Below are 12,865 nucleotides of genomic sequence, written 5' to 3' on the forward strand. Positions count from 1 at the left end.
AGAGGTCTCTGGACAAAGTTCGCGACCAGAGGGACCAATTCAAGGAGTCCAACCGCTTCAACTACAAAATGGCCAAATAGCTCGAGCTGGAATTGATCTCGAGCAACCAGGAGACCACAACTCTGGAGGGTCGGGTTAAGGAGTTGGAGAAGGCCAACGCCAGCAACTTGGAAAGGTAAAAGAATGCCACCCTGAGATGCTTCTATGACTTCTGGAAGCACAATCAGGGTGCCAACTTCGACTACCTTCTCGAGAATGCGAGGGATGCCGAGCCTGCCCGCTGTGCGGCTCAGTTGGCTAAGGAAGAACTACAAGAAAAAACAGTATTCATAACACTTAAAAAGTGCTATCTGGGACTATTGATAGCACTTCTGAAAATGCTAACGTAGCCCATGTTATTAAAAGTCCAGTCTTTTCTATAACATTTTTTGAATGTTATGTTCGGTGTTATCTTAAACTATTCAATAACACATTTTTAGGTGCTATAATATTCAAATAATAACATTTAGATAGAGTTTTTGATTATAAATTTGAAGTTTAATCTTGTATTTTTTTCATAACACTTTTCAACTGTTACATTTGATTATTTTGATAACATTTTTAGTTTGTTATATTATATAAACCATAACGATTTTTTACGCTTATAATATGCTTTTAAATCATAACATATAGTAATAAAATTTTAAATTTTATTTTGATAAGTATACTTATATGGTTTTTTTTAATTAAAAGATTTTCATTATTGTATTTTGATAAAAAAATTCAAAATTAATCATAAAATGTAATTCTCAATAGATTGATAAACCATAAGTATTACATTAAACAATAACTAATTCAAACCATAAATGTGTCTACTTCATGAGATCTTAGTTCTAACTTAAGTTTGAAAGCATAACATAATAAAGTTTTATAATCTTGAACAATTTTTACTTCAAAAATGAAAAATAGAAACAAAACTTTATAGTAATTTTCCTAAACAAGAAAAGTTTTTGGTCATTGAAGATGAGAGAAATACAACATCCATAAAGTTGACCATTACAAAAACAACAATAACAACAACATGATACCAGCCTGCCATCATTTAATTTGGAAAGGCTGAATATACATGCCATTCTCAACATAGAACAAACACTTGTGCAACATTTTCTCAGTAAATTCCGGGGATGACCCTGTACCGAACCTTCTCGCAGTACGATTTCCAGTATTTTCCATACCTACAATAACAATCACATGTCAAGATTTTATGCCTTTATCTGTATGAAAATGCGCAAACCATTATTCATTTCGTCTACTTATTTATTTTTCTCTACACTGGCATCGGTTTGTAAATTGTCTACACTTGTTGGACAAGAAACCACTAACATGATCAGAGTTTGTCTCTCCCATACAAGCAAATAAACTAGTAGCACTCGTAAGGTAAGTTTTAACTAATGAATTACCTCAACTTCGGGATCTATTTGAAAAACTAAATTTGGAAGGTTTACCTTTGCAATTTTTAAGGGACATAATTTTTCATAAACATATGATGAGATTGTGTTTGCTTACTTGGATCGGCACCGATCATCATCCCTTTTCGCCCGGTCGAGGAGAAGGATTGTAAGAAACACCACATAAAAGTAGGGTAAAGCCTGCAGGACAAAAGTGATTCAATTCAAACACAACTTCTAACAACATAAACAAATCTAAACCCCAGAAGGAAAATTACTTACGTGGTTAAAAAGAGCTGGAACAGTCCAGAAAAATGCAGCTAATATTTCTGGGACATAGTGGAAATGTCGAGCTAATCCCCACCTGCGTGAACCAGAGAACTTTGTTTTTAGAATTTTAGCATTTGACAAATTAGGACAATGGCTCATAGAAATAGAAGAAGAAAGCACCCTCTATCAGAAAACCAAACCATCCACATGGTTAGAATGCTCATTCTATATACATAGTGTACCCATTTCAAGGTTTCCAACATCCTGTTGGAGCAAGTAGGCCAACAATAGCATGCTCACCCCCCCGTATTCATAACCAAGAAGAAAAAAAAATCCAGTTAGTTCATATTTACATGGCAGAGCCTGAAAACGTACCATCCCGAAGTTAAAAGAATGCTGCTTTTTGTTTCCCCAGTTGTGGTAGTGTAAGTGGCAGTTATCTGTGAAATAGAAAGGGAAGAATTATGCAGGATTTAGCAGCAGATATACAGAAAATTGTATGTATAATGAGAACCAAATAACGAGTTTCAGAGAACCATATACCTTTGATGGAGCTTTACCCCAAACCAAAGCTTTGCCATTTGTTCTGCGAAACTCTTGCCTTTGCCTATCACAGTCGTAGTTGATGTATATGCAAAGAATGCCTGCTACTAGGATGTAGAGTGCCAACTGTGACAAAGCAAAGTAGACAACTAAAATTAAGAATTAATTTAACAGGGACAATGGGGAAATAGGACAGAAAAGAAAGTATGGTTGGTTGCAAAAAAAATCAAGTCTACGCTCATCTCATGGGCTTGGCAGCTTACAAACAAAGTTACAAGCATTCAACTTTTGCATTTGGCTAGTAGAATAGATTTGCAGCTTCTAACTCAAATCTAGAATCAAATTGCCAATATACAGCTTTTACAAGCTAATAATAATATTACTGGTGTATACCAAGGGGAGTTAGCTCAAATGGGAAGACATGTGGTTTGCTTCCATAAGGTCTAAAGTTTGAATCCCACCAAGGTATCTACATAGCCATTGCTATAGTTTCCTACTCTCTAGTAATGCAGAAAAGTGTTCACATTTTGAAAAGGTTGAAAAACATTTTGGAACTGTTTCTGAACGAAAGCAGTAATATTACATTTTATTGACCAAATAAACTTAGAATAGAAAACTTTATACCTGAGTTCCAAGGTGTACAGGATGATTGACCAGGTACATGCCAGGAGAAGTATATATAGAAGGCACCCATACAAGGCATCCCCAGCAAATATAAAAACCAGCTGTCAAAATGATAGGTACAATGATCCAAATGAGAGAAAGTATGAACAAACCAAAAGAACGGTAAAGAAGCAATAGATAAATTCAGCACTACAAGAACATTTGTTTAATAATTATTTGGTCTCTTCTAATTATTAAGAACAACTGATAGGTGAATTATCCTTACAAAGAATGTCACACTCCAAAAACCTAGTTGACAATCCTAAATTTACATGTACCTTCACAACCTTATCTCATTACAGTTTTTTTCTAATTTACCACATCCCAAATTTAATAAACAAGAAAAGCAGAAATCCCAGAAGAATCACACTTACCCAATAGAAATCAATTATGATGTTCCCAGACGAGCCAGAATCAGTGGAAGACGGTGCCACATGGCCCTTAAAACAGAAAGAAAGAGTCTAAAAAATATCCAGCTTGTGGTACGAGCTAGAGTTGGAGGCTATGGCCCTTAAAACACATTTCTAATTATATTATGTTTTAGAGTTACATGTTTAGTATTCATAAGTTAAACTTGTTAAGCACACGTATATTATAATTATGAGGTTTGTAGTTTATACAATAATCTAGAAAACAATAATTCATCTAATAAACAAATACATCAATTGCAATCGTTAAAAAATAATAATAAAAAAAATAAATTACATAAAACTATAACAAAATGTATAGCAAAAAAATAAAGTCAAAGGTTGTATATACATGGAGAGACTTATACTATCTTCAGTGCAATCTGTAAATTTTATGCTAAATTTAGCAAAAAAAATCAATGAGTGTTATATTTTATGCTAAATCGAAACTGTAAATTTTGTAATTATTAATTTCAGTGTCGTACCTTTGTAAATAATTTTATCCATTATAAATATAATTTGTCTATATACAAAAAATATATAGCATATATGTAAATTTTCCTTAACTAGAGGCTTCAATGTCGTACGAAAAGGTTTGCGTAATCACACACAGTTTTGGTACATAATTATGTAAATACATGAACAAATTCACTATTAACAAGTTTAAAAAAATAACAATAAAACATGTTGTCCTTCATAATCAACAGTATAGCACCAATAATTTGACAATACAGTAAAATACAGCAATTTCAGTTTGATAATGAAATGTTATTCTTCAAGCTCCTACTACTAGTCTCTTTGATCTAGGTTCATCATCTTCTGGTTCAAGATTCCATGTGCCTAATAAACACTTATTTTTTACACACAACCAATCAACATGGCCGGTCTACTAAAGGTAAAGATGTCCAAAACAATATACAGGTTCTGATCGCCAGTTCAAATTACTAATAAGAATAATAAGGTGAAGAACACAAAAGGATAAATATGTACAATGCTAGTGTTGTATTATAACTTTAACATTTACCTTTTAGTAAGGCCTTAACTTGGACTGAAATGCATTAGCTAAACTAGGACATATCATGTCTTGATGCCCATCTCTCTTCATATCTCCCATATGAGCAAGCCATGGCAGGAACCTCAGTTAAGTGAAGAGGGTCTGGTTCAATACCATAATCTGTTAGTGGTCTGTGTTCCAGAACATCATCATGAGATTTCACAAATTCGAGAATTTCAATGTCTTCTTTCTTTACATCATCCCAAAGGTACTGCAAACGACTCACGTACTTGATCTTCCAATACAGACTACAAAAAGGATTAAAGGAGAAGAAAACAATATTAATGCAAACATGTGTAATACATCAGCACAAACACCTGCATATTATGCTTTTAAATCATGCTGAGAAACTTATCATCACTTGGTATTAATTGTGTGTATCAAATTTATTCGAGAAGCAACATCACAAACTACTTGAGATTCAGTATATATAAATATACCGTGACAGGGTAAACATAGATTTGGGATTCAGTTATTTGAAACAGAAGGATAGTTAAATAACGATAGAGCTACTGATTGCAGCAAGCCCCAGATGCTATTTTTATTTTAACATTACAAGGTTTGATTGGAATGGAAGACAATGCTTGCGTTATTGATGAAAAAAATTGCAAAGGAAAGAATCAAAAGAAGGAAGAACAACCATAGTTTAAAATTCAAACAATTTAAAGATTGTGTCAGGAGACATTGCTTGGACCATACTAGACTCATAAATTCTACACTAAAGTTATTGGGTGGGCGAGTGGTGCAGGATTTAAATTCTCCTAAACGTTTCTAATTGAATCAAAAATGAAATTCGACACTGGAATACCAAGCAAATGATATCATAACTTTTAAAACAACCATGATCAAGCAAAACTACAGAAAATTACTACTCCAAACAACCTGGTTAGAATTTTGGGTTAAAAAAAATCATAAAATCACTCACCCTCCACTTAGGAAGAATCGCCCGAGGGTAGCAAATACAAGCTGCGAGCGAAGCCCAGGATGAACAAAGTAGACAAATTGATGCCTGTCTTTGAAATCAGAAGGAAGGTCTTCATAAATCCACCTCAAGATAGTGATCCCAGGGGAGTTATCCTCTTTCTGGACAGTACTATGCATGTAAACAATGGAGAATGGCCCTTCAGGCAATTCACTGCATAGCTTTTGAACAATATACCTCTTCAAACGATCTGCGCTCATAATTGGAGCTGCAAACGAACAACATAACACAACCGGTAATCCACTCAGAATGGTTTAAAAGGTCATAATATAAAAATTACTTCTTCAAGTAAAATCCCCCACCATTCACATTGCTCTGAATAAGATATCAATAATTTCTGGTTATTATTATGAAAGTATACAAATTTATGATAGAATCATGCGCTGAATTTTCTCTTCCCAAAACTTCATTAAATCTAGAAAATTTATCCAATTTTTTTACAAAATTCAAATACTAACGCCATACCAAAATACAAAACTAGGAATTAGCATGTGAAAGAGAACTAACATCAAATATCTGCTACAAATTTTTCCTCCAATTTCAAAACAATACGAGCAAAATCAACAAAAATACCGATATTAACTAAATAGAGGGTTTAAAAAGAACACTACCAATAAAACAAACAGAACCCTCGTATCAAAATCAAGTTATGAACCAAAAAAAAAAACTTTTGAGTAGAGAGATTCGGATTTTACCGGGAAAGTACTTTCCGACGATGCGAAAAATCCGATTGCCGGACTTGTCGAGACCTTGGATACGAAAGAACTGCAAAAGTTCAAGGTCGGAGAAATCCTCGTCGATTGACTAATAGCAGAGCAATACTAGCCACGATCGGAAGAGAGTGAAAGAGACTCCTCGTCGCTGAGGCGATCGGTGAACACAACAACTGTCCAGACGGAAAGGCAGAGAGACGCGACTCTGGAAAGTTGTCTTCGTGAGGCAGAGACTTCGGTGAGGGCAGAGAGACTTCGGTGAGGGCGGAGAGACTTCGTGAGGGCGGAGGCAGAGATGAGTTGAGGGCGCTGAGGGCGGAGAGACTTCGGTGAGGGCGGAGAGACTTCGTGAGTGAGAGATTGAGGCTGAGAGAAAGGCTTGAGAAAATCTGAGAGAAAGGGAATTTTGGCATAAATTCATTTTGCCGCCTGGGATTTTAGTCATATGGCGCCAAAAAATTTAATCCCCACTATTCATCAGTTCCGTGTTAATTTTAATCCCCCATTAATAATAGCATTTTTAAAAATATGCTATTCTTTAATGTAATATATACTCAATATTGTTGTAGTGAAAGATCAAGGGTCCCTGCTTCCCTCGAAATCTCACTAGCCGCTGGGATGGACGGTGCAGAGAACGAGGCTGCGGGTGCTGTCGACCAGAACCTTCCCCAAGATCCTCCAGCTCCTCAAGCTCCTTAGTCTTTTCTCTTTATGTTTTTTTTAACTACACGACCTACGGGTCGTGATGTAAAAACAATACAATTTTTTGGTTTGCTGCATGGGCAGCTTTTACTTTCACTTGAACAATTACATCCAAGCAGTTACTGCGTGTGGTGTAAAAGGATTCGCTTTGATATTATAATATATTTGCATATTGTTATAACATCTATTTGTTCGCATGACCGAACTTAGCATAGCACTTTGGTTTGATTTAACAAAATATCAAAATTTTGAAAAATACTCTAAGTGCCCTAGCATGCTTTCACTTATTTTGCCCACATGTTTACATACCTTTTAACGATATGCTTTGCTTACTTGTACCTTGTATGCCCCCTAAGTGATCTAGGAGCTTTAGGTCCTTGGTCACTTGCCTTGACTAGAACCTGCTCGAACATTATTGCTCGGAGCAATATGATTAGCATTATAATACAGCAAAACAACACACGTAATGAGAAAATACTTATAATAAATACAATAGTTGGCAAGGAAATGACTGGCTGAGCACAATCCCTTTTATTTCTCGTAATAAATGGACTAAACATGTCTTTACGAGCAATCAATAAGATCTTACATTTTTCCAAAACTTGTAAAAAGTAAAATTTATACAAGCCAATTCTTTAAGAGGAATTGTTCATTGATAATAATTGCGCATGTGTTCTCCATTCCAATAGCAAGGAACAAGATCTCCGTTTAAGTGTGCAAGTTTATAAGTCCCTGGGTGAAGGACTTCATCAATTTGGTAAGGCCCTTCCCAATTTGGCCCGAGTACTCCAGCAGCTTGGTCGCGGGTGTTAAGGAAAACTCTTCGAAGCACAAGGTCTCCAACATTGAATTTTCTCTCTCGCACATTAGAGTTGGAATACTGGGCGACCTTCTGCTGGTATGCAGCTACTCAAAGCTGGGCTTGTTCACGCCTTTCATCAATCGAGTCGAAGGATTCTATCAGTAGCTGGCTGTTAGAGTCCTGGTCGTATGTTAATCTGCGGTGCAAGGGTGGATCCAACTCAACAGGAAACGTGGCTTCATACACATATGCCAAGGAAAATGAGGAATGAGCTGTTGCTATTCGGTGGGAAGTTCTGTACGACCAGAGGACTTCAGGCAACTGTTCTGGCCATGCTCCCTTAGCTTCTTCGAGTTTTTTCTTTAGGGTATCCTTCAGCGTTTTGTTAACTGCTTCGAATTGCCCATTCTCCTGGGGATGAGCGACTGAAGTAAAGCTTTTGATAATATCATGATGTTTGCAGAAGTCCGTGAATAGATCACTGTCAAACTGGGTATCGTTATCTGAGACTATCTTCTTTGGTAATCCATAGCGATAGATGATGTTTTTGACTACGAAATCAAGAACTTTCTTGGTCGTTATGGTCGCGAGTGGCTCAGCTTCGGCCCATTTGGTGAAGTAGTCGATGGTAACCACTGCATACTTGACACCACCTTTTCCTTTAGGCAAAGATTCGATTAGATCTATTCCCCAAACTGCGAAGGGCCATGGACTCTGCATCTGCTTTAATTCGTTGGGATCTACTCATGGGATTTTAGAGAATCTCTGACACTTGTCACATTTTCGCACGAACTCCATTGAGTCTTCATTCATGGTTGGCCAGAAATATCCCTGCCTTAGGATCTTTTTTGACAGGCTTTGCCCCCCAGCGTGGTCCTCGCAAAAACCTTCGTGTACCTCTTTCATTAACTCTTTGGCTTTCTCCTTTGTAACACATCTAAGAAGTGGCAGTGAGTATCCCCTTCGATACAGGATTCCATTGACCAGGATATACCTAGGAGCTTGCCGCTGAAGGGTCCTAGCTTTGTTTCTGTCCGCTGGTAGCACGCCGCTTGAGAGATACTCTACATATGGTGCCATCCATGTATCTGCCATCTGGATGACCAAAGTGGTTTTTGCTGCTTGGATACTTGGTTCTGATAGTCGTTCGATTGGCAGTATGTTCAGAGTATCAGCATCATTTTCACTTGCCAACTTCGCCAAAGCGTCCGCGTTGGAATTCTGATCGCGAGGTACTTGCTGGAGACTATATCTATCGAACTGGGCTAACAGATCCTTTACTTTGTTCAGGTAGGCAACCATTTTCAATCCTCATGCCTGATACTCTCCCAAGACTTGATTCACCACCAGCTGAGAATCACTATAGACGTCAGGTGTTTTTATGTTCATACCCTTGGATAATCGCAGTCCAGCAAGTAATGCTTCATATTCAGCCTCATTGTTGGACGCAGCGAAGTCAAATCTTATTGCACAGTGAAATCGATGCCCTTCTGGCGTTATCAATATCACTCCTACTCCTGCGTGGGATTCGTTAGATGAACCGTCTGTGAACAATTTCCATGAGGGTGCTTGGATTTGACATTTAGGCTCGCTGGGCTTCTCAATCTGCTCGCCACCCGCGGGCTCTGTGAATTCAGTGATGAAGTCTGCTAAGGCTTATCCTTTTATCACTGCTCGCGACAAGTAAGATATATCGAACTGCCCGAGTTTGACTGCCCACTTTAGTAATCTTCTGGCAGCCTTTGGCTTTTGCAAAACTTGCCGAAGAGGTTGGTCGGTCAATACCGTAATCGAATGAGCTTGGAAGTAAGGCCACAGCTTCCTAGAGGCCAAAACTAAGCAGTAGGCTAACCTTTCGATGGGGGGATACCTCAATTCTTCTCCGATTAGCCTTTTGCTTATGTAATAGACAGCCTTCTGCACACCCTCTTCTTCTCTTACAAGAACAACACTAGCAGTGTAATCTGTGATTGCAAGGTAGATGAACAAAGTCTCCTTATCAACCGGTTTTGACAGGATGGGTGGCTCTGCCATATGCGTTTTTAGTGCTTGAAAGACCTGCTCGCACTCATCTGTCCATTCAAATTTCTTATTGCCTCTGAGTAGATTGAAAAATAGGAGGCACTTATCTGTTGATTTTGAAATAAATCTACTTAGAGCAGCAATCCTCCCGGTCAGGCTTTGGACATCCTTAATCTTCACTGGCGACTTCATCTCAATTAGGGCTTTTATTTTCTTGGGATTAGCTTCAATTCCTCTTGAGTTAACTATAAATCCCAAGAACTTCCCTGATCCTACGCCGAAGGAGCATTTAAGGGGATTTAGCTTCATCCTATATTTATTCAGGACGTTGAAGCATTCCTACAAATCCCTTACATGCCCTTATGCTTTCTTTCACTTAACCAGCATGTCGTTGACGTAAACCTCCATGTTTGCACCGATCAACTCCTTTAACATGTGGTTGACGAGTCTCTGGTAAGTCGCACCAGCGTTTTTCAAATCAAAGGGCATCACTTTGTAATAGAAGAGCCCTGTATTGGTTCGAAAGCTAGTGTGATCCTCATAAGGGGGTGCATACTGATTTGATTATACCCAGAGTATGCATCCATGAATGAGAGGATCTCGTGTCCTGTAGTGGCATCGACCAGCTGGTCAATCCTCGGGAGTGGGAAACAGTCTTTGGGGCAGGCTTTAGTTAGGTCTGTAAAATCCATGCACGTACGCCACTTGCCATTCGCCTTGGGCACGAGTACGGGATTAGAGACCCACGATGGATAAAACGCCACCCTAATGAACCCATTCTCCTTCAGCTTCTCGACTTCCTCTTTCAAGGCCTTTGATCTGTCTTTGTCGAGGAGCCTTCTTTTCTGTTGCATAGGTGGAAAGCTTTTGTCAATGTTCAGGACATGGCTGATGATTGCAGGATCTATCCTGACCATGTCTTTATGAAACCAGGCAAAGACATCCTGGTTCCTCCTTAAGAACTCCACTAGTGCTTGTTTTGTTGTTGTCTCTAAGTTTTTACCGACTTTCATAACTCTGGTCGGATTTTCCCCATCGAGTTGGATCTTTTCAAGGTCCTCGATGGGTCCCACTTCTTCTTCAAAATCCCCAAAGCGAGGATCTAAGTCTCTATCCTTACTTTGGGAAATGCCTTATTTGGTGAGATTATCACCTGAGCGGGCTTGAACATCAGTTGCCATTTGCAACTCCTTCCCAGTGGCATCTCTCGATACACCCTTCTTTGCTTTGGTGATCGAGGCGTTGTAGCACTCCCTCGCTTCCCTTTGGTTTCCCAACACACATCCTATCCCTGCGTCCATTGGGAATTTCATGGCGAGGTGCCATATAGAAGTGACAACTCGAAGGTCGACTAGAATTGGTCTCCCTATCACAACATGGTACGCTAAAGGACAATCAACTACTATAAAAGTAGTGAGCAATGTCTTGTTAGCAGGCGCAGTGCCTTCTGTGACTGGGAGTCTAATTGACCCTACTGGGGCGAGCCCTTCTCCGGAAAAACCATAAATGGTTTGGTTGCATGGCTCTAGGTCCTTTACGGACAATTTCATCCTTTCCAGCGAAGACTTATATTGGATGTTGACTGAACTTCCTGTATCGACCAACACCCTTTTCACCATCATATTCGCGATTTGTACATCCACGACCAGCGGAACGGAGTGTGGGAATCGCACATGCTGGGCGTCATCGTCAAAGAAGGTGATCAATTCCTCCTCTGTTCGAGCCTTTTTTGGTGCACGATCCTCGACACTCATCATCTCGATGTCCTGGTTGTGGTGTCGGGTTTGAGCATATCGTTCCCTCGCTTTCCCACTATCTCCTACGAGATGTGGGCCTCCGCAGATGGTGAGTAGGGTACCTACCACAGAAGCTGGCTGTAAAGGTGGCGAGCGTTGGCGTGTAGGCGTTGACTCGTTGCCACCTTGAGCCTCTCGTTGAGAACCTCCCGCAGCTCATACATATCTTCTTAAATTTCTCTGTCTTATCAGGAACTCAATTTCGTCCTTCAACTGGTTACACTCATTGGTGTCGTGCCTGTAGTCATTATGGTAATGATAGAACTTTGTAGAATCTCTCTTGGAGATATCCTTCCTTATTGGTACGGGTCATTTGTAGGGCACGCTCGAGCTGGTCGCCTGGTAAACCACAACTCGGCTTTCAACAAGGGCAGTGTAATTGGTGAATTTTGGTTCATATTGATTACCTTTGGGGCGCTTACTCTCAGAGGTTGAGGGTTCGTTGCTCGCCCACTTTCCACCATTCTTACCATTTCCATTCCCGTTGCCTTTGCCGTTGCCATTGGGCTTAGACCCATTGGCGGCTTTGGCGAGTTCTTCCTAGGGCCCCTTGTCTTTTGCTGGAGTTTTCCCTTCATTGGCAATTGCGTCCTCGAGCTTGATGTACTGATCAGCTCTATCTAAAAACTCCTGGGTACTTTTAACCCCATGCTTTCTGAGGCTACTCCAGAGGGGAGAATGGCGCCTAGCCCCAGCGGTTAGGGCCATCATCTTACCTTCATCGCCCACAATCTTGGCTCCTGTTGCGGCTCGCATGAAGCGCTGAACATAATCCTTCAAGGGCTTCCCCTCTTTCTGGCGTATCTCGACCAGTTGGTTCTCCTCGGTGGGGTGCATATGACCCGCATAGAACTATACGTAAAACTCCTTCACGAACATCTCCCAGGATACTATACTTGCAGGAGGGAACTTAAAGAACCACTCCTGGGTGGCATGAGAAAGTGTCGCCGGGAAAATCCTACAGCGAGCATCTTCAGAGACTTTTTGAATGTCCATCTGTATCTCAAACTTATTAACATGAGATACCGGGTCTCCATACCCATCAACATTTGGCAGAGTTGGCATCTTGAACTTGCTGGGGGTTTCTGCCACAGCAATCCTTTGTACGAAAGGGGTGCCTCTCCTCCGATCGTACTCGATATGCGTTGTCCGCCCCCCGACCAGCTGCTGCACAGCCTGGTTCAGGGCATCGATTTGAGCCTGAATGGCTTTCAGAATTGCTGGGGCCTCTGGTGCCGGGGGAATGTACTCATCGTGCCTTTCTCGGCGGTCGTTGAGTACATCCCTCAAGTCATCGTCTCTTCTCCGCTGCTCGCTGGCTCCGAGCCGGCTAAAGACGTTATTTTGTCTGGGCTACCCCCAGCGTTATGTTCTGTTTGTCGGTCTTCTCTAGGTGGGGGGCTCCTGCCTCCACCTCCTTCTTCGTTCCTCCGACCAGCATTACTTCTACCTGAGTCGGCCTCATTGTAACCGTGACTCACTAT

At 40.1% G+C, this 12,865-nt stretch overlaps 2 protein-coding genes across 2 annotated transcripts; both read right to left on the reverse strand.

The window, feature by feature from the left end:
- Positions 1 to 967: 967 nt before the first annotated feature.
- LOC133803302 (7-dehydrocholesterol reductase-like) lies at positions 968 to 2,980 on the reverse strand. Its single transcript, XM_062241296.1, has 6 exons — positions 2,865 to 2,980; positions 2,241 to 2,366; positions 2,073 to 2,137; positions 1,710 to 1,791; positions 1,546 to 1,628; positions 968 to 1,214 (listed from the first exon to the last, which is right to left on the reverse strand). Exons 1-6 carry the CDS (start codon positions 2,901 to 2,903, stop codon positions 1,148 to 1,150), a joined length of 462 nt encoding a protein of 153 aa, XP_062097280.1. The 5' UTR covers positions 2,904 to 2,980; the 3' UTR covers positions 968 to 1,147.
- Positions 2,981 to 3,982: 1,002 nt separating this feature from the next.
- On the reverse strand, positions 3,983 to 5,555 carry LOC133803762 (uncharacterized). Its single transcript, XM_062241869.1, has 2 exons — positions 5,290 to 5,555; positions 3,983 to 4,612 (listed from the first exon to the last, which is right to left on the reverse strand). Exons 1-2 carry the CDS (start codon positions 5,544 to 5,546, stop codon positions 4,378 to 4,380), a joined length of 492 nt encoding a protein of 163 aa, XP_062097853.1. The 5' UTR covers positions 5,547 to 5,555; the 3' UTR covers positions 3,983 to 4,377.
- Between the last annotated feature and the right edge of the window lie 7,310 nt (positions 5,556 to 12,865).

Source organism: Humulus lupulus, chromosome X, assembly GCF_963169125.1.
Source record: "Humulus lupulus chromosome X, drHumLupu1.1, whole genome shotgun sequence".
In the NCBI taxonomy this organism is placed as follows: domain Eukaryota; kingdom Viridiplantae; phylum Streptophyta; class Magnoliopsida; order Rosales; family Cannabaceae; genus Humulus; species Humulus lupulus.